At 49.6% G+C, this 24340-nt stretch overlaps 4 protein-coding genes across 4 annotated transcripts in view; 2 read left to right on the forward strand and 2 right to left on the reverse strand.

Annotated features, from left to right (window-relative positions):
- The window catches only part of ZNF800 (zinc finger protein 800), a 258362-nt gene extending 247196 nt beyond the window's left edge, over positions 1-11166 (reverse strand). Inside the window, exon 1 of the mRNA XM_030825472.1 lies at positions 11057-11166. The gene's annotated coding sequence lies outside the window, so the exon portion shown is untranslated. The remainder of the gene's footprint in view (positions 1-11056) is intronic.
- On the reverse strand, positions 2726-7864 carry GCC1 (GRIP and coiled-coil domain containing 1). The gene is made up of 2 exons (XM_003261281.4): positions 6232-7864; positions 2726-5401 (listed from the first exon to the last, which is right to left on the reverse strand). Exons 1-2 carry the CDS (start codon positions 7261-7263, stop codon positions 4106-4108), a joined length of 2328 nt encoding a protein of 775 aa, XP_003261329.1. The 5' UTR covers positions 7264-7864; the 3' UTR covers positions 2726-4105.
- ARF5 (ADP ribosylation factor 5) lies at positions 10448-13779 on the forward strand. The gene is made up of 6 exons (XM_030825476.1): positions 10448-10658; positions 11176-11256; positions 11579-11688; positions 12150-12221; positions 13044-13169; positions 13294-13779. Exons 1-6 carry the CDS (start codon positions 10592-10594, stop codon positions 13378-13380), a joined length of 543 nt encoding a protein of 180 aa, XP_030681336.1. The 5' UTR covers positions 10448-10591; the 3' UTR covers positions 13381-13779.
- Positions 13780-15710: 1931 nt separating this feature from the next.
- FSCN3 (fascin actin-bundling protein 3) lies at positions 15711-24275 on the forward strand. The gene is made up of 7 exons (XM_003261282.4): positions 15711-16067; positions 17228-17924; positions 18257-18375; positions 20567-20726; positions 21505-21675; positions 22320-22525; positions 23752-24275. Exons 1-6 carry the CDS (start codon positions 15924-15926, stop codon positions 22523-22525), a joined length of 1497 nt encoding a protein of 498 aa, XP_003261330.2. The 5' UTR covers positions 15711-15923; the 3' UTR covers positions 23752-24275.
- Positions 24276-24340: the final 65 nt, after the last annotated feature.

Here is a 24340-nt window from a genome sequence, read left to right on the forward strand (position 1 = left end):
ATTGCGTGGGCAACAGAGGGAGACTCAAAAAAAAAAGTATGAAATATATGTGTAAACCTACATTTAAAAACTCATTCATGTAAAGTGGTATCAGGATTCAGATTCCTTCTGTGAGATATGGAAGGAGATCATGGCAATAGATGAATTTATACTGAACCAGAGATGCTTTCCTTGCTAAAGTCAAGAGATGGGGCATTTCTTCTTAGGAGGGTCATTTTCTCCAGGCATCCTTTGCTTTTATGGGCTCCCTGCAGTGTAAGTCTGTCAGCACCTTCAATATTTAGGTTATCCAGGAGATCTGGGTCCCAGGAAAAAACAGTCTGTCACTATTCAAACTCTCATAAAACTGACTTGTAACAAGAATCCATTTCATAAATTTCAGTGTGTAACAGCTCTGCTGCTAGGAAAGTAGGTTTCCCAGAAATTAGGAGGCAGTCATTTGGCACTGAAGAGAGGACAACCTGAACAAGGACCCCTTCTTCCTTGGCCCATGCCAGCAACTCAGCCCCCTAAATTTCTTAGTGAGCAACACTTCTTCAGTGTTCCACGTTGCCCTCTGCTGGGAGACACCACAGACATCAGAAAGGGCCTGAGCCTTTTGGTCCATGTAAACATGTCTGATTCCTGATTCTGCCATGACTGGCTCTGGCCCTTGGCCAATTCATCCCATCTTGCCAAGTCTCCACTCACTCATCTGCAAAACAGATATGCTTCTGATTGTTGTGTGATTTAAATAAGGTAGGGGAAATGTTAGTAGTCTCCCTCGAAGCACAACTTGGATAAAAGACAGTCGTCATTTTCCCTTTTGTTTACAGCCACACTTGTGACTAAGAAACACTGGATTTAAATCCAGAAGGCCTCAGTCTGATTTCTAATTCTGCTACTTAACATTCCTGGTGGAGGTAAAAAGAGTGTTTCAGCACCTACCTTGTTTCAGATACTACGCTGGCTATTTATGTAATTAGGGGTTTTTTTGCTCCAAAACCCATCCATCTGAGGTCACCAGACTGCCTGGGGGGAAAGGGGGATGAGGGGGGAGAAGAGAGTAAAGTGACTCATTCATTAGGATTCTATTTCCAATTCCCAAAACTGTTTCCCCAGTTTTTCCAGAGCTGATAGTTGGAACATACTGTAACACCAGCTAGTACCCAGTCCTCTTTTATTGTGTTAGAATTACCCAAGTTCTAAAGTTAGCAATGATCTGGAAACTGGGGACAGAGCAGCTTTAGGGCTCTTATGAAGAACCACTGTTGCCTGTTCAACCCTATAGCATAGCAACTTTGCTTGGCTGCAATTTATAGCTGGAGACATTCTCTCCATTTGAGCCAGTCCAGTCCAGCCTAGAGAGCAGTCTCCCCATCCCTAGAAATCTAGGGAGAGGCTCTGACCCTCCCAAGGGCTGAGGAGGCAGAAGCATACCCAGATTAAGTAGGCTTTGTGGCTAATCAGACCTGACACAGACATTTACTAGTTATATGATCTTCCACAAATTTAACATCTGTAAGATGGGGGGATAATAGCCCCTGGGAGGAGTAAATGATAAAAATGGGTGTAAATGGCTCAACATGACACCAGGACACTCTACAAGAATGAGCAAAAATGATCCTTAGTAGCAGTAGCTTCACAAAACAAGGTTGAGAGCTCGAGTCCTAGGTAACAGACAGGGATTTAGCAACAGCCAGGGCATGATACAGGGACAGGTTTATTCCCCAGATGGGAGGTGCCCAAGAAGGGGTCAGACTGCCTTCCCTCCACATTCTCCATCCATCTCTTCTTCATAGCAATCCTCCCCTGACTTGCGTGGTAATGGTTAATCACGTAAGGCTCAGCCTCATTACCTTACTGACACATCTCCTATACTGTCTGATATTCTGGGACCAGGGCCCAAGGAAAATGTGTTTTTCTCTAATTCTGATCTCAATTCTTTCACCCTCGCTCTCCCTTTCCTTCCTTACAGTATCTGTCACAGGCAAACCAGCCAAATAACTGGAAAACTTGTTTCAGGGAAGGGTGTGGGAGATAAGGAATTTTGAATTTAGCATGTCTGCATTGATTTTGTCTGTTTCTAGACTGTGTCAAGGGTAGGAAGGGAGTAAGTCTTTTAGTTTCAGTTGGGAGTCTTCACAGCTTTATGTATCTCCCGATTTTTAAAACTATTAATCAGAAATTGACTTGCTTCTTTTCCTGTTTGGTATCTTCTCAAAAGTCAAAAGCACAGGGATTATTAGTCCTAGGAAAGCAACTGTGACTATGGATCTTTCTACTCTGTCCACAGCTACCTAGAAATAACAGTTACAAGACATCCTACATTTAGAGAGAACAAGGTAAGAAAACTAAGCAAGTTTATTACTATTTTTTAGTTTAGCTTGATGTCCTGAGACACTTTTTCGGGATATTATGAATCCTGATTTTAAGGATAATAAAGTATTCATAAACAGATTACTTATAGAGGTTGAAGTGTAATTATGGAAGTTTTAAGCCTGCCTACTAAACCCATAAGAAAGCATTTTCCAGCATAGGTGGCCACACACAAACATATACACACACAATTCCAGGCTAAGAAATGTGTTATAACCAAGGTGGTTAAAGCACCGAGGTATTCTTCCCTGGATTCAAGCTCATGGATTAACATATGAAAACATTATTTCCATCCTTTTCATTCACGATTTACATTCACAATCTATTTTTGTCTAGATATATAGATACCATTAAGGAACCACACAGGTCAAGTCACTCAGGTTTAATGATTCCATCATTTGAACACATAAACTTCTGTTCCATTTAAGTCTGTTCACTGTAGATAATCCAGGTCACCCAGCCTCCCAGTAAGATTTAATCAGTTTTCTGCACCCCAAACCCTCACAAAACAGACCTCTACGATGAAATCACAGAAAGATATGTATTAGTCCAGTTAGTGGCCAAACATTGGTCTTTAGAGTCCAAAGACCTCTATAACCAGTAAGAGTAGTTGGGAGAAAAGAAGGAACAAAGAAACTGAGTTTTCTGAGAACCCCCTTTCCAGACTGCCTGAATAAGTTGCCTTTCCTTAAAAGAGCAGGATTAATCTACTTATGCCAAGACCCACTGGGCAGAAAGCACCCCAACCCAGGTTTAGCTGATCTTTACCACTGCCCTGTGAGAGCTACAGCAATCTTTTGGAATTTTCTGCAGCAAATTTTCCCCTTTTGCTGCCCCTACTAAGGCAGAAAAGCTAGGGGCCAATCTCTGAGCTAATTCCTTGAATCCAGGCGGGATGAGCATTCACCATTTGGACCCCTCTCTGTAAGAAGCTAGGACTTTCTTAATGAAAGTGCAACACTGAGGAAAAGATAGGAAAGTCGTTGACTCACAATCTCAGGCCAACCTCAGGCAGATAGGTTAAGGCAGGGATAGGCAAGAGAGGTCTATTTTAACCCTATCCAGGCAAAAAGCAGGTTACTTAGGAAATCCCCAAGATCAAGCTGGTGCTCAGGGCCCTCTCTAGGTTGGTCATAAGCAGTGTGATTGCATAGGTCATCCCCAGGCACTAACTAGACTAAGCTTCCCAGTTCCTTCCAGAATAAACTCACTATTCCTTAGCCCTTGGGACTAGTGGATGATCTGTCACTATTTCAAACTTGCTGGTCCCTTTCCAGCCTGGCTTTATGTCCCCAGAGAATTGGGGCAGCAATGGACCAGACTCAGACTGTGATGAGAGGGAGAAAATAGCTGGTTTTTGTGCATTTCAGAGATTAACTGAACTCCCTTTGGAGTCACATTTACTCCTAGCTTTGTGCCAGGAGCATATTATTAAAACAAAACATCTTATTTTAAAACAGCCCTAACACTGTTCCAACTTTTGCACTTCTCAGTCCTAACCTCATCTTCTCCTCACATGCACACCATCAGAAGATACTGCCCCAGGACTTTCAGTATCTCTAGGGCCTAAGGATACAGCAGCATTAATGGCATTTGGCAGAAAATCCCATCCCACATTTAAGACTCCTCCCAGCTCAACACAGTGAAGAAATAAATGACAATGTAAGAGAAGAGGCAGCAGAAACCAGAGCCTGCCCCTTCCCACATAAAAGAGGCACAGAAATTCCACGAATTCGTGAAAATGACATCATCTCTTGCCAGAAGGCCACCAGCTGGCACTAGTTGGGAGTCGCATTATCACTTGTTTCTCCTCTGGACTGAAGTGCAAGATAGTCAGTATGGCTGTGAGAGTCTGCTGGCGGCCCAGGGAGTCAGGTAAGGTCAGGAAGCGGTAGATGATGTTTTTGAGGTACTCCAGATTGGCTCCCTCCCTGCTCTGGTCCCTGATATTCTTTTCAATGTGGCTCTGCAGGGCTGCAACCTCCTCACTATGCCGTTCGCCCTCCTCCAGCAGCCGATCCTGCAGCTGATGCACCTCGACCTCCAGCCTGTGCTTCTGCTTCCTCAGTGATGTGATCTCCACCTCCTTGCGGGCCAGTTGTTCAGCGTACAGAAAGAAAGTGGGCTCATTGGCCACTGCAAGTTGTAATGCTTGGGTCAGGCTATCAGAGGATGATGTGTCAGCCGGGTCCCCAGGACCGCCACCACCCACAGGACTTCTGCGTCCTGGCAGCCCAGAGGCCAAGGCCACAGACCGCAGTTGCTCCAGTTCCAAGTCCTTCTCAGTGAGCACAGCCAGGGCACGATCCCGCTGCTTGTGCAGCTCCTCCTCCAGTTTCAGTGTGCGGTCCCTGAAGTCCAGCTGGCACCGCTCCAGCTCCTGCCGGTGGAGCTGCTGCAGCCGGACCAGCTCCTGCTTCCAGTCATCAGCCTCCTGCTGGTGTTGGTGCTCCAGCTCCTCACAGGAGAGCCGCAGGGAGATATACTTCTCCTTCAGCTCTGCAAGCTGTTCCTGGGCTGCCTCCAGCTCCTTTCCCAGGTTACCATCTTTGGTATTCTTGCTTTTGAGGACAACCTGGGCTCTCATCTTGTACCTCTCAAACTCTTCCTTCAGCTGTTTCAGCTCCTGTTGGTAATAGAGTGCAGTAGCCTTCTCCCCATCAGCAGCCTCCGAGCTGGGCATTATCTCCAAGTCACAGAGCTTCTCCATATCCAGGGTCACCTGGCTTTTCCTGGCCGCAACCTGCAGCAGCCTCTTCAGCTTCTCCATCTTATCTTTCAGGACACTGACATCCAGACTGGACTCCTCTCCATGGCTGTCTAAAGGGGACCTGCTGGAGGCTGCTAGAGCCAGTGTCTTGTTCTCCAGGTCCAGCTGCAGAATGCGCTCCTTCAGCTTCTGAATGGCCAGCTGGTCCTTCTGCTTGGCTTTCTCATAAGTGCCTAGCAGCTCAGACACCTCAGATATTTGATTCTCCAGGGCTGCCACCCTCTGTTCTTCCACCTGAGATTGCTGACGGAGTTGATCCTCTGCAAGAGCTGTCTGCAAAACAAGGGAACAGACAAAAATGCATCCACAAAAGCCCCACAGCAAACTCTGAGAAAGCAGGAGAGGGGAGCAAAAGGGTCACAGGTTTGGGAAGGCCTGGTAAGAATGCTAACTAGGGATTTTTCGGTTGATTCAGGAGCTAACAAAAGTTCCTATTACCTGCTTGGGTTCTGCAAGACACATATTATACCGAACAATATTAAGCACCTTGGTACATCTGCTATTGTTCTGCTTTCCACCTAACCACATATAATGTGTGTTACTGTTGTTTCTCAAGTGCTTCCTCAAATCCTACAGCATTCTTTTCCTTATCCAATATTCCTGGAAGTTCAAAACTGCGCTGGATCTCCCTCTCCACATTGAAAGGAGGCACCCTTTCAATACCTGTTCTGGAAAATAGCACTTCTCTAGAACAGGCAAATCTTGAGTAAAGGCAATGACAAGAGGTTACTTCTGAGAAAATCCCCTTTGCCTTCAGCCACCCTCCCTAGGGGCACATACCAACAGAAGACACGCTGCCTTTTACTGTACAGCTGCCACTACACTGCTTCATAGAGCACAGCTGGTAAGATGCCAATGCCCAGAAGTGCAGAGCTGTCTGGCTTCAACCCAGCCTACACTGAGAAGCTCCACATCCTCCTGGAAGCACACATGTCAACGCCACATAGAACAGGACTTCCCAGGTTCACTAGTGGAACTTCTCAGATAGCATCAAAAATGACAGTGTAGACGCTTAGCTCTAACTAGCAAAGGAGGAAAAAGAAAACCTAATATTTCTCACTTCAGGTCAATGACTGATGTTTGAAAGAGATGTGGATAATTACCTTTCTCATTTCCTGCTGTAACTGAGCCTGGAAATGGCTCTTAAGGCGGGCAGCCTCTTCCTGAAGTTCTTGCAGCCGGGGGTCTGGCTGATTCTTCTCATCTCGAATGGCCTGCAGTTCACTTTTCAGCTCCTCCACCTCACGGGTCAGCTGCTTGGTCTGCAGTTCAAATCCTTCCATCTGTTCAGCTGCATATGCTCGTCCTGCCAGGGCTTCTCGGGTCTCTTCTAACCTAAGCTCCAAGTCCTGGCGCTGGGTCCTCTCCTCCTGCAGCAGCTTCTGGAGCTCACGCAGCATCAAGGCATGGTCACTCTGTTCTTGGGCCCGATCATGCTGCTGCGTGATAAGCCGGGCTTTGGTTTCTGCTATTTGCTCCTGCAGCCCCTTCAATTCTCCCTCCAGGCGGGCCCTCTCCTCCTCTGCCTTGTTACTAGCATCCTCTAAGTCCTGCTTCATCTTCTTCTTGTCAGCCACGTAAGAAGCCTCCATGCGGGACTTCTCCTGAGTGACTGTGGCCAAAGAACTGGTCAAAGTAGCCAACTGAGTCTTCATCTGGTGCAGTCTTTTGTCCACCTCCCCACCTGCAAATGGCCCATCCCCACTGCTACTGCTAACGCCACTCTCGGACCCACTGGCCTCTTCGGACTTTGGAGGTGGTGGTCCACGGGCCGGTATGTCATCTTCTACCCCAAACTCACCCTTGATGCTGGTGAGACTGGCCGCAGTATCCAAGCTAGTGGCGGTCCCAGTGCTATCCTCGCTGTGAGTGGAGCACCGGTCATCCACAGAGTCAGGAAAGGTGAGGCCTGGAAGCTGGACACCTGCGAGGCCCACATCTGCCTCGTGGGATACCGACAGCACCTTGATGCTGGCCTCTAATGCCTCTTTCTCCTTCAGCAGGCTTTTATAGGCACGGACCACATCTTTGAGCCGTGCCTGGTACTGGAGAAGCTGCTTCTTCTGCGTCTCTATAGTCTCCAGCAAGTCTTTCTTGCTCGGGCCGCCCCCGAAATTCATCCCAAACTTCTCCATGGAGGGTCTGAACGGATTGCCCCACGTCAGCTTTCCAGCAGAACGGGAGAGGGCCGCGAAGACGCAGGCGGGGGCTTAAAGAAACAGCGAGCGGGCTGTCCGGCGGCGGGCCGCACACCTACTCCACCTAGTTATCCCGGATCTAACGCGGATCGGCCGGACGGACCGGCGAAAGCGGTGGCCGGGTCCCAGGCCCGGAGGGCTGGGGCGGATTCTACCCCGGAGGCGGGGCGACACTGGCACCAGAGGTGCACACTGCCAGGGCTCGTTAGCGCTGGCCCAGAAGCCGTTCCGCACTCTCCGCTCGTCTGGGCCACAGCAGCCCGGGCCGGCCCCCTCGGCCCACGTCGGCCAAAGGGTTATGCTGAGCGCGGCCCCATAACGACTTCCTAACTAAAGCTGCCTGCCGACAACGGCGCTTCCGTGTCCGCTGGAAGTGACGTCAGCGAGGCGCCGCAGGCTCCGCCCCCGAGTGGGCGCAAGGTAGGCGGGGCCACGTCGGCCGGCGGGTGGGCGCGGCCTGTTGAGAACGCAGTGGGGCCGCGAGCGGCAAAAACAGGCTTGGGAAAGGCGAAGCCAGCAAAGTCGAAGACACCAGAGTGGTACTGGTTTTATGAGGGCACCCACGCTTGACCTCAGGCTACGATCAGCGAGCGACAGAGAGTAACGTCGCACTGCATTCTTACCAAACACCCAGGTGAACGACGCATCCAACGATTTGGGAGCTCAGGACCCATGTCCCTAAAAGGCAACAATTAAGACTCCCATTTAGACCACGAAAACTGCAGTCCTCTATAGCACAGTGCTTGGTACCTAGTGGGCATACAGCGTAATAGTACCCTTCCCTAGTTCTGCTGAGTTGATTCCACAAATATTTACGGAGGGCACTGTATAGCCATGTCTATCCTGAATGCCAGCTATATACCAGGAGCTCACAAGAGTTTTGCTATTTAGTCTTTACAATAATTCTTGTAAGCACTGTACTCATTAGCACTATTTTACAGATATGAAAACATGACGCAGAAAGGTTATACGTAACATGCCCAAGGTCACACAGCTAGTAAGTTTAGGAGTTCTAATCAGTCTGATTCTCAACGTATCACGTGCTGTGCCAGATGGTAACACCATTAAGAGACACGACCTTGCCCTCAGGGAACTCACAATCTAGTGAGGAACCAGACATACAAATATGTCCTGCTATCACACCAGTATGTCTGGGTATATACAAAGTGGTATGAAAGTTAAGAGGAAAGAGGCCTGTCTAGGTGAGGCATGGAAGGCTCTTGGGAATAATACTTTGGGATTTGAAGGATGAGTCGTGATTGTCCACCTAACCAGAGATCAGGGAAACTAGCATTCCAGGCAGGTGGAAAAAAATGCAAAGACCTGTAGGGTATCAGAGTTTGACTCATCCAGAAAGCATTCAGTAGCTTAGGGTATGTGAAGGAGGTGACAACAGAGGGGCTGGCACAATAGGTAGGGACCCAACTTATGGCATTTAAATTTTATCTTGGGTTATAGTAAGGCCCTAATGGATTTTAATCTGAAAAGTGGGATGTCATCAAGACTTCTATGACATGTTGGAGGGAACAAGGGGCAGGAAACCTGTGAGGAGTCTCTTTCAGTCATGGGGAACAGAAGGTAGTGACAACAGAGATGGAAGCAAAGAGGCTGATAAAAGAGCTAAATGTAGAATTGACCTAACTTGGTGAACACTAGTTCTGTTATTACATTGGAACTCTCTAAAATGTACTATTCAGCCTCGAAAAAGCCTTCTTGGGGATGCAAGTCTATGACTGAAGAGAAAAGGAAAGTCATGCACTCACTCATACCTGTTTCCCAAAGTCTGTCCTTGTTACAGACTTTGCAGATCAGGATGGGGCAGGCCCTGGAGGTCTGTTCAGACCCCGTTTCTTAGTGGCCCAAATAACATCAAGCTGTATTATACATACCATTCAGTCACATTATCAAATCATTTTAATATTCACCATAACCCCTTAAGTTAGAACAAGTCTCCTTTTATAGACGACGAAATAACAGAAGAGTTATGAGGAGTGCTGAAGCCAAATCCTCAAGAAATGGCAGAATTAAGATCTGAACTAAAGCCTGAAATCATGTGCTGGCACGTGGTGGGTGCTCAGTAAATATCTGCTGTAAAAGCAAATGAATGAGTGAAGGTTTTTTTATTCCTAGCTCAGTTTACCTCGAGTCCATAAACAATTGATCCTAGAAGCCCACTGGGAATCCAGAGTAGACATAACACCTGCCCTTGCTCCATTGAGAATCTATCAGTCCAGTTCAACTGAACAAGCATTTGTTAGGCCTAATAATGCCTGGCAATAAGCCGGTCTCCACCGCAGAATAATTTCATTCCTATTTTGCTATTCTCCTCTCAGATGTTAAAATGAGGCAGGGAAATGACATGTGAAGCTCTTTGGGTCTACGGAGTCAAGATCCTCACAAAATCCTGAATGGGTGTGCAAGAATAAGCCAGGTCCACAAGTCTGTGGCAAAGTGAGGAACTTCAGCAAAGCGGCCAGCGCCTGGACTGAGAGGCGGGGCCCGCAGGGCGATCCAAACGAAGGTGGACTTCTCCAACAGCCTAGGAGTGGGTCTGCGACCACGCCGCCCAAGGCCGGGAATCTTACACTGGTTCTGCGGCTTGGGAATTAGGAAGTAGGCGTTTTGAGGAACCATGGAAGCTAGCTAGCACTCGGGCACCTTCCCCTACCTCCCGCGCACTCTTCACACGACCACCTACTACGCGCAAGTCCCTCGGTGGAAGATGAGGCAGTAAAGGGAGGACCAAGACCCCTCCCTAATCGCAGCTTCCGCTCCCCAAAGAAGAGTGGTGCACACGTTCAGTGCTACTGGTTCCCAAGGGCTAAAACCGGAGCCCCTAGGGGCCTGGACGCAACAAACCAAAGCCCAGCGGCCGGCCACTGAAAATGCGGGCAGGGGCCGCTGCGGAGCGATGAATCCTTTCCTCAGCCGCGCTCGGGCGGCTGGTTCGGCGGCCACATGCCTGGCAGGCGCGTTAGAGACCCAGACCCGTTCCCCAGTAAGGGCCGCGCGGGATGCAGGCCAGCAGCTGCAACTCGCGGAGCTTCGGCTCCCCGAGGAGCCAGAGCCGGGGAGGGGGGGGGGGGGGGGGGCGGGGCCGAGAGCCGGGGGCGGGGCCCGGCCCGCGGTGACGTCGGGAGGGCAGCGACGCGCGGAGGCGGCGGCGGAGCCTCCTCCTGCTGCTGCTGCGCCCCATCCCCCCGCGGCCGGCCAGTTCCAGCCCGCACCCCGCGTCGGTGCCCGCGCCCCCTCCCCGGGCCCCGCCATGGGCCTCACCGTGTCCGCGCTCTTTTCGCGGATCTTCGGGAAGAAGCAGATGCGGATTCTCATGGGTGAGGCAGATCGAGCGCGCGGCCCGGACCGGGGCGCCGGCCCCGGCGCAGCCCTTCCGCCCCCGCGTCCCTCCAGCCCCGCTCACCTGGGTCTCTGGCCCCGAGTCACCCACCTCCTAACGCCCCGGGGCCTCTGGTCTCGGGCGGGTCCCGGTCTGCAGCGCCAACCCCGGGGCCTGACACCCGGAGCTGCGGGCCTGGGTGGGGTGAAGCTCCCTCCGCCCCAGCCCGGCTAGTAAGAAGGGAGGATTCCGCCCTTGGAGACGACTTTTAAAAGGAGCGCGGCCTACCTTCCGTACCCCTTGCCTCCCAGCCCTCTCCCCCTCCGCGCCCTCTTTGGAGTTGGCTCACGCCACCGGACTGCCCTCCAGGCCCCGAAGGTAGATAACGATGCGCACCTGGAGGCGCTCCCGCTCTCCGCCCCAGTCACCATCAGCTGTTGTGGCCTCTCCCTTTCCCTGGTCTCTAGGGGGCTCCCTCGCTCCCATCTCCATCCCTGTGCCCCTCTCCGTTGCAGTTGGCTTGGATGCGGCTGGCAAGACCACAATCCTGTACAAACTGAAGTTGGGGGAGATTGTCACCACCATCCCAACCATAGGTGAGCCCGGGGACGAAGCAGGGAGCGGGAGCGCCGCGGCGGGCCCTCGCGGGGTCTGCTCCCAGTTCTGCCACTTTTCTGGAGCTGACCCTGACACCAGATACAGCTATTTGAGAAGTGGGTCAGGGTATCTCTACGTGGATACCGGAGGCGGGGTGGATGTGACCTAGCCCCGCCCTGTTGACTGCCAGTTCTGGGGTTCTGTTCCCCTGGGCCTTGATCATTGCCTTCTGGTTTTGTGTCCCTGCTGAGATCTAAGTAGTTTTAGTGAGTTCCTTTCTTTCAGGAGTTTTCTCATTTTTTTTTTTCCAATTATCTGCAGGCTTCAATGTAGAAACAGTGGAATATAAGAACATCTGTTTCACAGTCTGGGACGTGGGAGGCCAGGACAAGATTCGGCCTCTGTGGCGGCACTACTTCCAGAACACTCAGGTGGAGTGTTGGGAGGGGACTTTCTAACCCCACGGGAAAAGGTGTTAGGGCTGGGAGAACAGAATTGTTGGCCTAGACTGGGCCCCCAGGCCAAGGAAAAAACCCTTCCCCACTTCTACCCCTTCTGTTTGGCTACCCCCTACTCACTCTTCAGAACTCACCTTAGTCTTCCCCGGCTTGGACTTCTCTTTAGAAGCAGGATTCTGGGGCCAGGCTGCCTGATTTAGCCCTCATCACATGTCTTTATTTCCTTGCACATCTTTAGATAAACTACTTCCTCTTTGTAGTGGGGTCTCTAGTTTGTGCCATGACTCCTGTAGAGCTTCTATAGAGTTCTGTAAACTTCTGTAGTTTACTAGATGAGAAGGATTGACACAATTACAGATGGGAAGAAAACAGAAAGGGCCACACTATGGTATGTCCCAGGCAGAAGTGATTGCTTCTCCTTCCTTCCTGCCCAGGGCCTCATCTTTGTGGTGGACAGTAATGACCGGGAGCGGGTCCAAGAATCTGCTGATGAACTCCAGAAGATGGTGAGTACCCATAGCCCTGGGAACTGAGCCCTCAGCTTGGGGACAGAGTGATCTCTGTAGTGGTATAGAAGTCAGGGAGCCCCCCACAGGCATTGAAGACCAGGAATATAAGTTTTTCTTTGTGGACAGACACATTGTGTATCTCACCCTGTTTTGGATGGGAGTGACTTTTTCACTTTTTCTGTGCATTCTCGTGTCTTTTTTTTTTTTGAGACGGAGTTTTGCTGTTATTGCCCAAGCTGGAGTGCAGTGGTGCAATCTCGGCTCACTGCAACCTCCGCCCCCCGAGTTCAAGCAATTCTCCTGCCTCAGCCTCCCAAGTAGCTGGGATTACAGGCACCCGCTGCCATGCCCAGTTAATTTTTGTATTTTTAGTAGAGACGGGGTTTCACCATGTTGGCCAGGCTGGTCTCGAACCCCCGACCTCAGGTGATCCACCCATCTCGGCCTCCCAAAGTGCTGGGATTACAGGCATGAGCCACCGCGCCCGGCCGCATTCTCATGTCTTTACATCTGAGTCTGAGAAGTTGTGGGGGAGATGGGACTTATATGTGGTAAAGAGAAACATTTTACATTCTTGCCTTTTCCATTTGGAAATGTTGTCATTTTGCCTAGGCAAGTACTCAAATTAGGAAAAAGTCTTTCTTTTCTGGACTTATGGCTCAGGTTACCTCAAGCTCATTTACAACTATGTCTTGTCTTCAACGGCAGACTACACAATACTTTTTTTTCCCAATCAAGATGCTAGGAGGTAGAAAGGGAATTCCCCAACACAGTAGAGGAGACGCAGCTTGGGTCCTACCTTCTCTTCTCGTCTCTCAGCTGCAGGAGGACGAGCTGCGGGATGCAGTGCTGCTGGTATTTGCCAACAAGCAGGACATGCCCAACGCCATGCCCGTGAGCGAGTTGACTGACAAGCTGGGGCTACAGCACTTGCGCAGCCGCACGGTAGGGGTCCTGCCCACCTGGTGCTGAATCCTGCCTCTTGAGGGAAGCTGCAGTCTGGGACAGGGATATAAAGGCATCCCTTTTGTTCCTGGTTGCTGACCTCTTTCTTTCCTTTTCCCCACAGTGGTATGTCCAGGCCACCTGTGCCACCCAAGGCACAGGTCTATACGATGGTCTGGACTGGCTGTCCCACGAGCTGTCAAAGCGCTAACCAGCCAGGGGCAGGCCCCTGATGCCCGGAAGCTCCTGCGTGCATCCCCGGGATGACCAGACTCCCGGACTCCTCAGGCAGTGCCCTTTCCTCCCACTCTTCCTCCCCCACAACCACAGGCCTCTGCTCCTGCTCCTGCCTGCATGTTCTCTCTGTTGTTGGAGCCTGGAGCCTTGCTCTCTGGGCACAGAGGGGTCCACTCTCCTGCCTGCTGGGACCTATGGAAGGGGCTTCCTGGCCAAGGCCCCCGCTTCCAGAGGAGGAGCAGGGATCTGGGTTTCCTTTTTTTTCTGTTTTGGGTGTACTCTAGGGGCCAGGTTGCGGGGGGGAAGGTGAGGGCTCCGGGTGGTGCTATAATGTGGCACTGGATCTTGAGTAATAAATTTGCTGTGGTTTGTACATGGTGTTGTCTGTAGCCTGCAAGGGAGAGGCTGGGTTACTGGGTACCAAGAGACAACGTGGGAGAGGATCAAAGCAGCTAAGGCTGCAGGGCAACCCCACCCACACATACCCTCAGCTCAGCTTCTCCCTCCTTATTCTTGGGCTGGAAATACTGTAGGGTTTCCAGTGGTGCAAATCTCATTCCTTCCCAGCTCCAAGGAGCCTTTGCTGAAGATTACAGGATCTCCCTTCATAGGTCCATGAACCACATAACTGTTTCCCATCGTTCTCGTAGCTACTTAGAGCAGTTCTTCATGTTTGCCTTGCACATTAAAATTAGGGGGGGAAGGAAAGTGCATTAATAATACGAATCCTGAGGTACATTTCAGAAAATGTGATTCATCAGGACTAGTCTGATGCCCAACAATATGCATCTTTAAAATTACCCAGAGGAGGCCGGGTGCGGTGGCTCACGCCTGTAATCCCAGCACTTTGGGAGGCTGAGGCGGGCAGATCACGAGGTCAGAAGATTGAGACCACGGTGAAACCCCGTCTCTACTAGAAAAAAAAAAATACAAAAAGTTATCCAGGCGTGGTGGCAGGCACCTGTAGTCCCAGCTACTCGGGAGGCTGAGGCAGGAGAATGGTGTGAACCTGGGAGGCGGAGCTTGCAGTGAGCTGAGATCGTGCCACTGCACTCCAGCCTGGGTGACAGAGTGAGACTCCGTCTCAAAAAAAATTATAAAAAAATAAAATTACCGAGAGGATTCTGCCGCTAATAGTCTATTACCCTTATTTTATAAAACATCGGTGGGGTCTGGGGCTTGTAGTTCCTTGCTGCACGCCACTGAGACTTGCTACTTGGGAAGACCCCTCCTGTGGGGAATAGGAAAGCAGGTATAAGGAACCAGGGGTGGCTGGGCACTGTGGCTCATGCCTATAATCCTAGCACTTTGGGAGGCTGAGGTAGGAGGATTGCTTGAGCCCAGAAGTTAAAGACCAGCCTGGGCAACATGGCAAGACCCCATCTCTACAAAAAACAAAAATGAAAAATTACCTGGGCATGGAGATGCACACCTGTGGTCCCAGCACCTCAGGAGGCTGAGGCAGGAGTATCGCTTGAGCTTGGGAGATCAAGGCTGCAGTCAACTGAGATGCACTCCAACCTGGCTAGCAGAGCAAGACCCTGACTCAAAAAAAGGAACAGGGGTGTGGCCTTTTCCCCAAGTGTGATCGACTGCCCATTTTCCCTTGGATCCTAGCCAGGCTTAGGCAGAACTCATCATCACTTCTTTTTGCCTTTGTTTTTCTTTCATGTCACTTTTTCCAGGTTCTGAGCTGGGTTTTCTCCTCAAGCTTTGCAGGAAGTGAGTCCAAGAGACTATAACTCAGAGATTCTTTGGAGGGGAAAGATACCCTTGCAGGAGCTCTGACTATCTGCCCAGCCAGATGTCCTACCCACCGGCAGAGCAGCTGGGGTTGAGGAGGGGTGCTTGGCGCTCTCTCCACCTAGGCCCTTCTCCTTACCCAGGTCCTGAGCCAGCCTTCCTGATGAATATGAGTAATTTGACGTCAACTGATTAACTAGGGTTTCCTCATACTCTCTGCAAAGTAACATCTGGAACATTTTGACCTCATCCTCCTAAGGGCCATAAAAGCTGATAGATCTATTTCTTGGATATCTTGAACTTAAAATACCTGAGTTGCAAGGGAGCCAGGCAGAACTCACTTCCTTGGGAGGAAGGAGGTTGCTTTCTATCGTGTTATCAGAATGAGAAACGGAGGTAAAGAAAGGAAAAACCTTGCTTAAATTCACATGTTGAAGTTCTGGATCCTGGTCTCAGCTCAGCCTACCTTGGCGCCCAGAGGGGAATAGGAAGGCAAACACTGGAGGCTCTGCACCCGCTTCCTCTAGGCCATGGATTAATGCTGCTGGGCCAGGGCCCTTTCCCCACTGTGGTGGGATAAGAGGCTGCCCTCACAGTCACAATGCTCCCGGGTCACAGAGGTGCTGGTCCCCAGGCCAGCCTCTGCCTGGGAAGTTCTCTCTGGGAACATCTGGTGGGTACTACAGTCCCTATTCCAGGCCCTATGGCCTGTGGAACCTCACCACGGGGGGGAGGGCTGGGCCAGACAGAGACATCACCTGTGGTGTCGGCCCCATGGATGAGATGGAGTGGACACACAGACATCCCAAGGCTGAGGACCTAAGGGTTGGGCTCATCAGCTGGGCAGGAACCTACCTCACCTTTGAGGCATGCAAGAATACAGTCACTGCAACTGCGAAGAGTTTGGGCAGGAGACAGGTGACAAAGCAAACCCATGCTGGAACCAGTTTTCTGAGTGGCCAAGCTGTGTGTGTGTGTGTGTGTACTTGCCTGTATATGAAAGTATACTGGAACCAGTTTTCTGAGTGGCCAAGCTCTGTGTGTGTGTGTGTGTGTGGTGTGTGTGTGTGTGTGTGTGTGTGTGTATGTGTATGCACTTGCCTGTATATGAAAGCAGGGTGTGCTCTCAACCTAATCACTTTCCTAGGTTCTGCCAGTGCAAGGCCTGAGACTTTTCTACTCTAGGCTTTTGTTAACAGACCCTATTGCCCCATCTCCCACCTCTCAATTTATTCCACAAGGTGAAGCCTCAGCCTTGCCCTTGCTGCCTTGTCTTGCTCTAACTGTCCCTATTCCCCATCCCAGCACAGGGTGGTTGTGTAAGAAAGAGGAGAAGTGGAGAGCCCAGGTGGGAAAGCAGAATTGTGGGCATCCAGGGGAAGTTGGACCAGTGGAGTTATTGCAAAGCCTATGTTTCTGTTCTGGTTGTGTTTTGAGAATGGGGAACTCCAGAAGCCCTAGCAGTGTCGGTCTTCATTCTAGAGAGGAATGTAGGCACCTCTGGGATGGGTGCCAGAGTAAGCCAGGGGCGAAGTTCTTCCTCTTATAACAAGGTTAATCACAGCTGAACCAGGCAGTTGCATCTGAACTGTTTGTGCTCCCATCTTCATCCCTGGAGCCAGGCCTGCCTGTAAGAGCTTTTGCTTCTGTCTTGCCATGCTGGAAGGCAATCTCTGGGGATGGAGGTATTGGCTAAGTGTGCTCTCTGCGGACTACAGTGAGGAAGAAAAAAGTAAGACTTACACCAAAGCATTTCTTTAAAAATTAGGTATTGAAGAGTGGGATTAAGAAAGGAGGGGGGTTTACCTTCTGTTAGCTGAAGGAGGTAGACATCTAGAACTTCTCTTTGGATCTTGCTGTCTGGCTGCAGGGGTGGAAGGGCCCAGAGATCTCTTGATGAGGGGAGAGTGGGAAAGTGGAAGAGTTGACAGCAAGGAGATACCAGGGCTGACGTGGAAGAGGAGATGGTTGGTGCTGATGAAGGTGCCAGGGTGATGCCAGCCATGATAGTTGCAGGGCTCCTGGGTCTGGTAACTTCGTGATACTGATTTCCCTCTTCTCCTTCCTGATGCCTCCAGACCTGGGAGATCCTGGTGAGCAATGAGCATGAGACACAGGCCGTGGTGCGACTGAAGAGCATGCAGGGCCTCTATCTGCTGTGTGAGTGTGATGGCACCATGTGTTATGGCCGCCCAAGGACCAGCCACCACGGGTGCTTTCTACTGAGTTTCCACCGGAACAGCAAGTGGACCCTCCAGTGCCTAATCTCTGGTCGTTATTTGGAGTCCAATGGCAAGGACGTGTTTTGCACTTCCCGGGTCCTCTCAGCTTACCACATGTGGACCCCCCGACCAGCCCTCCATGTCCACGTGATCCTCTACAGCCCCATCCACCACCGCTATGCCCGGGCTGACCCCACTATGGGCCGCATCTGGGTGGACGCAGCAGTTCCCTGCCTGGAGGAGTGTGGCTTCCTGTTGCATTTCCGAGATGGATGCTACCACCTGGAGACCTCTACACACCACTTCTTGTCCCGTGTAGACCGGCTGTTCTCCCAACCCTCATCACAGACAGCTTTTCACATGCAAGTGCGGCCTGGAGGGCTTGTGGCACTGTGTGATGGAGAAGGAGGCATGTTATATCCACAGGGCACGCATCTGCTCTTGGGCCTGGGCTGCAACCCCCTGAGGGGTGAGGAGTGGTTCATCTTACAGCACTGCCCAACCTGGGTCAGCCTCAGGTCAAAGACTCGGCGGTTCATCTCAGTCATCTACGGCAAGTGCTGAACCCAACACAGCGATGGAGGGAGGGAGGGCTGGCTGTTGAAAAGGGGAAAATGTGTTTGGGATCAGCACAGATTTTTGAGTCTGCTAATAAGGAAGATCCTGGAGTCCCAAGGGGATCTTTTGTGCCATCGAGGACAGAAAAGCATGGGTATGAGATTTAGGGGAAAGTTGCCCTGAGTCTTCTCCAGACCTACCATGGTCCAACAGAAAGTGATGAAGTTTGAGGAGGGAAAGAGGAGGGATAGAAGCCCCGGTCATAAAACATGGAGGAGGGGCCGAGACTGAGGGGGAGGCTTTTACTGACATGCGCTTCCTCTGCAGATGGTGAGGTGCGTGCTGCTTCTGAGCGCTTAACCCCAATGTCCTTGTTCCAGTTTGAATGTGACAGTGAGAGCCCCACTGTGCAGCTTCGTTCAGCCAATGGCTACTACCTAGCCCAGGTGAGACCTTGGCTTCCTGAGCAAGAGAAACCTTAAGCTCTGAGCTCTGCCTCCCTAGACTTCCTTCTCCTTTTTCAAGGCAAATGATGAGCAGATGATGGGGGCTGTGGAGGCACTTGTTGATAAACATTCATTTTCACCCAATGGGGGCTCCTTTAAAAAAAAAATCAACTTTATTAAGGTATAATTTGAATGTATGTAAATTATATAATACACATATGTATTAATTATGTATATTTTTACAAATAAGTATATTATGTATGTTTTATTAATAAAATGCCCCTATTAAGTATAAAATTCAGTAAGTTTTGACAAATGTATCCATCCATGCAACCATGCCATAAGCATATCACAAGTGAGAGAATATTTCCAACACCACAAAATTTCCTCTTGCTTCTTTGCAGTCAGTTTCCCTCCACCCTTGCCTCTCTCTCCCGACTACCGCTGGTCTGTGTTCTGTCTCTGTGAATTAGATTTGCCTACCTACTTTAGCATTTCTGATCAATGGAAACATACAGTATGTATGGTACATATGTTTCTTTTGCTTGGCACAATGTTTTTAAGATTTGTTCATAATGTTCGTGTATCAGTAGTCCATTCCTTTTTTTTTTTTTTTTTTTTTTTTTGAGAAGGAGTCTCGCTCTTTCACCCGGGCTGGAGTGCAGTGGCGCGATCTCGGCTCACTGCAGGCTCCGCCCCCCGGGGTTCACGCCATTCTCCTGCCTCAGCCTCCTGCATAGCTGGGACTACAGGCGCACGCCACCTCGCCCGGCTAATTTTTTGTATTTTTAGTAGAGACGGGGTTAGTCCATTCCTTTTTATTGCCAAGTAGTATTCTATAATGCTGCTCATAAACATGATTTGTTTATCTATTCACTTGTTGATGAACACTTGGGTTGTTTCTAGTCTGGGCTATTATGAACAAAGTTGGCATAAGCATTCATGTACAAGTCTTCTTGTGAACATACATTTTCATTTATCTTGGGTAAATATGTAAGAGTGGAATTACTAGGTCGTATAATAGATATGTGCTTAACTTTGTAAGAAAGTGTCAGTTTTCTAAAGTGATTATACTATTTTACATTCTTGTCAATAATGTATGAGGGTTCTAAGAATTCCATATCCTCACCAACAGTAAAGCTGGCTTTTGGATTGTCTTTTTTGTTTTATCCACTCTAATGGGTGTGTAATTTATGGATTTAATTCACATTTACCTTATAATTAGTAAGGTTTAGAATATATATATATTTTTTTGAGATGAAGTCTCGCTCTGTTGCCTGGGCTGGAGTGCAGTGGTTCAGTCTTGGCTCACCACAACCTCTGCTTCCTGTGTTCAAGAGATTCTCCTACCTCAACCTCCCAAGTAGCTGGGACTACAGGCATGCGCTACCATGCCTGGCTAATTTTTTGTATTTTTAGTAGAGATGGGGTTTCACTACATTGGCCAGGCTGGTCTTGAACTCCTGACCTCATGATCTGCCCATGTCAGCTTCCCAAAGTGCTGGGATTACAAGCGTGAGCCACCGTGCCTGTTTTCATGTGCTCGTTGGCCATTTGTATATCTTCTCTGTGACATATCTGTTCAGATGCTTTGCCATTTGTTACTGGGTTGTTTGTCTTATTAATGAGTTGTAAGAATTCTTTATGTGTTCTAAATCCAAGTCCTTTGCCAAATATATGTATTGCAAAAGTTTTCTCCCAACCTGGGGCTTACCTTTTTATTTGTTTAATGGGTCTTTTGAGAAGCAAGTTTTTAATTTCAGTGAAGTTCAGTTTATCAATTTTTAAAATGGTTACTGCTTTTCTTGTCCCAAGAAATCATTGCCTACCCCAAAGTTGCGAAGAACTTCTCTTATGTTTTCTTCTAGATGTTTCATAGTTTAACTTTCACTTTTATGCCTATGATCTACTTCAAAATGATTTTGGAGTCAAGACTGAGGTTTATTTCTCTCCCTATGATATCCTGGCATAGTTTTTATGCTGTGCTCTGGGATACAGCACAGACTGGGGGAAGAGGGAGAGCTGAGGCCCCAGCACATCTTCCAAAAAGGTTCTGAAAGCATCAACTCTGGGAACATGAAAAAGGCTGATGGGTGGGATGTGGGAAGAGGGTCTAGGAATAAAACTGGTGGGAAGAAAGCTGAGATTGTCAGTCCTTACTCCTCATCTCTGTTTCTGACATTCTTTCCAGAGGCGCCACAGGGCCGTAATGGCTGATGGGCACCCCCTGGAGTCTGACACGTTCTTCCGAATGCACTGGAACTGTGGCAGGATCGTCCTGCAGTCCTGCAGGGGGCGCTTCCTGGGCATTGCACCCAACAGCCTGCTGATGGCCAATGCCATCCTTCCAGGTGAGTGGAGCAGCCTTCCTGCCAGATGATTCCAAGTCAGGGAGAACTTTAGAGGGAGGTGGAATATGATTATTAAAAAGAGCACTGAAGGCCGGGCGTGGTGGCTCACGCCTGTAATCCCAGCACTTTGGAAGGCTGAGGTGGGTGGATCATGAGGTTAGGAGTTTGAGACCAGCCTGACCACGTGAAACCCCGTCTCTACTAAAAATACAAAAATTAGCCAGACGTGGTGGTGCGTGTCTGTAGTCCCAGCTACTTAGTAGGCTGAGGCAGGAGAATTGCTTGAACCTGGGACTTGGAGGTTGCAGTGAGCCAAGATCCTGCCACTGCATTGCAGCCTGACTCCATATCCAAAAAAAAAAAAAAAAAAAAAAAGCACTGGAGTTGGGTCAGAAGATTTGGGTCTGTACTCGTTCAGTCACTGAATTTTTGTCATCACTTGAGCAAAGCACCTCCTTGAGCCTCAGTTTTGCCGTCTATAAAAATGGACATTTCATTGTCTGCAACTCTGCAGCCTCACAGAGTTGTCATGAGGATTAAACACATCAACACATCTCAAAGGAAGGAAGAATATTAAAGCTTCTTGGGTTTCGCATATGCTAGGTACTCTCACAAACATTTCACAAGCACCTAGCATAAGACCTGACACATAGTAGGTGTTCATTCAGTGTTAAAATATTGACCACACCCTTCTGCAATTAGCGTCCCCCCGCCTGCTTCCACTTGGGAAAACACCTAAAGGCAGCCCATCTCCATAACTCCTTCCTATTTCTTTCAGGCCCAAATGAGGAATTTGGGATTTTATTTGCCAATCGCTCCTTCCTTGTATTGCGAGGTCGTTATGGCTATGTGGGCTCCTCGTCGGGCCATGACCTCATACAGTGCAACCAGGATCAGCCCGACCGCATTCATCTACTACCCTGCCAACAGGGTATCTACCACTTCCAGGGTGAGTGGCTCCTCTTCCCTGCCCGAGGGTTCACAGTCTAGTCCCTGCCTTAGCCCCAGCTCAGACTTCAGGGCCTGCCACTCAGGGCTTGCTCATTATAAAAGGAAAAACAGGCCAGGCGCGGTGGCTCACGCCTGTAATCCCAGCACTTTGGGAGGCCAAGGCGGGCAGATCATGAGGTCAGGAGATCGAGACCATCCTGGCTAACATGGTGAAACCCCGTCTGTACTAAAAATACAAAAAATTAGCCGGGCGTGGTGGCGGGCGCCTGTAGTCCCAGCTACTCGGGAGGCTGAGGCAGGAGAATGGCGTGAACCTGGGAGGCGGAGCATGCAGTGAGCCAAGATCGCGCCACTGCACTCCAGCCTGGGCGACAGAGCGAGACTCCGTTTCCAAAAAAAAAAAAAAAGGAAAAACAGGACCTCTGTTTGTTTTCACACTTCAAAACCCCAGGGTGGGTTGGCAGAACAGAAAACAGTGGAATCCCTATTGGAACTCCTGCATTTCCACAGAAGGACCTGCCAATGCAGGCAGGATGGGGCAGCCAGGGGAGGGTGGCATGCCTCCACGAAGCCCCTCCAAGGCCAGATCGCTGGAGGACTTCCCTATGAATGGCCCACCAACCTGAGCTCTTCCTTCTCCAGCACGGGGGGGATACTTCTGGTCAATAACATCCTTTGGCACCTTTCGCCCTTGGGGCAAGTTTGCCCTCAACTTCTGTATCGAGCTTCAGGGGAGCAACTTACTCACTGTACTGGCCCCCAATGGCTTCTACATGCGAGCCGACCAAAGCGGCACCCTGTTGGCAGACAGCGAAGACATTACCAAAGAGTGTATCTGGGAATTTTAGGTAAGGGAGAGGAAGAGGTAAGGGGCTAGGGGAGCAGAAGCCATGGGGCAAGAGGAGAAGGGAGGTGGGTGGGGAGGCATGTGATGGGAAGACCAAAATGCACTCCCAGGCTGACTTCTGTCCCGTAATTTGATCAACTCCAGACATTTATTCCGAATCTGTGCCATTTCTTGAAAGCTTATAAACCTGGGCTTGGTAGAGAGGGGAGACAGTTTCCTACTGCTATGCCACACTGACAGGTGGGCTTGGAAGCACGCCTGGAGGGGACGGGGTGAGGTGTTCTTGTACATTTCTATCTCCATTAAGATGCAGAATTTCACTCTATTTTTAGGGAAAACGGGTGACTTTGTTCATGTGTGTAGGTGAAAAAAAAGATGTGCTTTCTATCCTTTGCACTTTCTATCCCTACCTCTTGGACCCCTGGGGCTCTTGAATATTTGTCCCCAGCCCCAACCCTTCTCCTGACCTCTAATGTCATGTCTCTCCAACCTCCTGATAGACAGTTGACTGACTTCGTCCTGCTAGTTCCTAAAAATCAACATAGCTGATATCAGCCTGCTCATCTTCCCTTCCTAAGGTGATCCTGTTTTCCTGCCTTCCCCAGGGCCATCTTGGGCATTCCCTCCTCCCAAATGCTCAGGCTCAAGAGCTCAGCACCATCTCTCCACCCTTTCTTTCACTTCCTTCATCAAACCCTGCAAATTCTTGGCTACTTCTTTAACAATGCCTCTTGTGTGCTTGCTCCTTCTTAATTATCATTGCCACCACTTGGCTCCAGGCTTTTCTCCAGAAGCACTGCTTCTAGAGCTCCCCCGAAGCATTTCCTGCTGCCAGTTCCATCCATCCAGTCTCATCTCCGACATTCAATCTCATCTCCACACTGTTTGCTTTTATAACATGCTGCTTCCCTTCCATCATTCCCTGTTCACACTCTTCAGGGCACCTTGTTGCTCTTAGTCCTGTCCCTTCCTAATGGACCTCACTTTCCTGACTTATTGTGCAAAGTGCTTTGTTTTTGACATCACACAGACCTGGAATCAAGAGCTATTAAGCTTCTTCCTGTAAGTTAACTTCACATATGTCTAGGGTGGATCCCTCATCAAGAATGGGATAAATCACTTTATTCTCTTTCCTCCCACAGGATCTTACCCAGTATTCTAAAAGCCAGAGATCAGCAAATGACTGACTTGATTGCTGACCATTTATATTTCCTCTTTCCTCTCCAGGTCAATGGGATGTCACCTACCAAAATCCAAATCCTCCAGGAAAAACTACTACACTAAATGGAAGAGGAACCTCAGAGTCAAGATCCAAGAGAAGAATATCTGTTACAGCTTTTCCTACCCAGTTTAGCAAAACACCTGTTTTGTGCAACAATACATCACAACAGGCCACCCCCAAGATCCTTGTGTGCATCTTACTCAGTATAGAGTAGGGGTCTGGATGAGGGTTGAAACAGAGGCCCCAGGCTGCTCCAAGTTCTATCCAGGAGAGACCAAATGGCAAGCAGTTCTTCCACTGATCTTCCCCGTCCCCGTCCAGAGCTGCTAGACTTTTTCTGGTGAACCCATGAGCAGCCAGCACTGCCCTGAAGGGTTTAGAATCCAGTTATGACTTTAAATATCTTTTTGGTTTAGAAAAAAGGAAAGGTTATTAATCTTGTGGGCACAGGATAATGGTAATAACACCTCATGCCTGTATAGGCCACTTTACCTCCTCCTACGACGATTTGTTCAACTTCCCCACCCATCATTACCTTTTTTCCAGTGAAGTGGGTACTTCCTCCACCACTTCTTACCTTTTGTTTTTGTTTTT

The sequence above is a fragment of the Nomascus leucogenys genome, chromosome 13 (assembly GCF_006542625.1).
Source record: "Nomascus leucogenys isolate Asia chromosome 13, Asia_NLE_v1, whole genome shotgun sequence".
NCBI lineage: Eukaryota > Metazoa > Chordata > Mammalia > Primates > Hylobatidae > Nomascus > Nomascus leucogenys.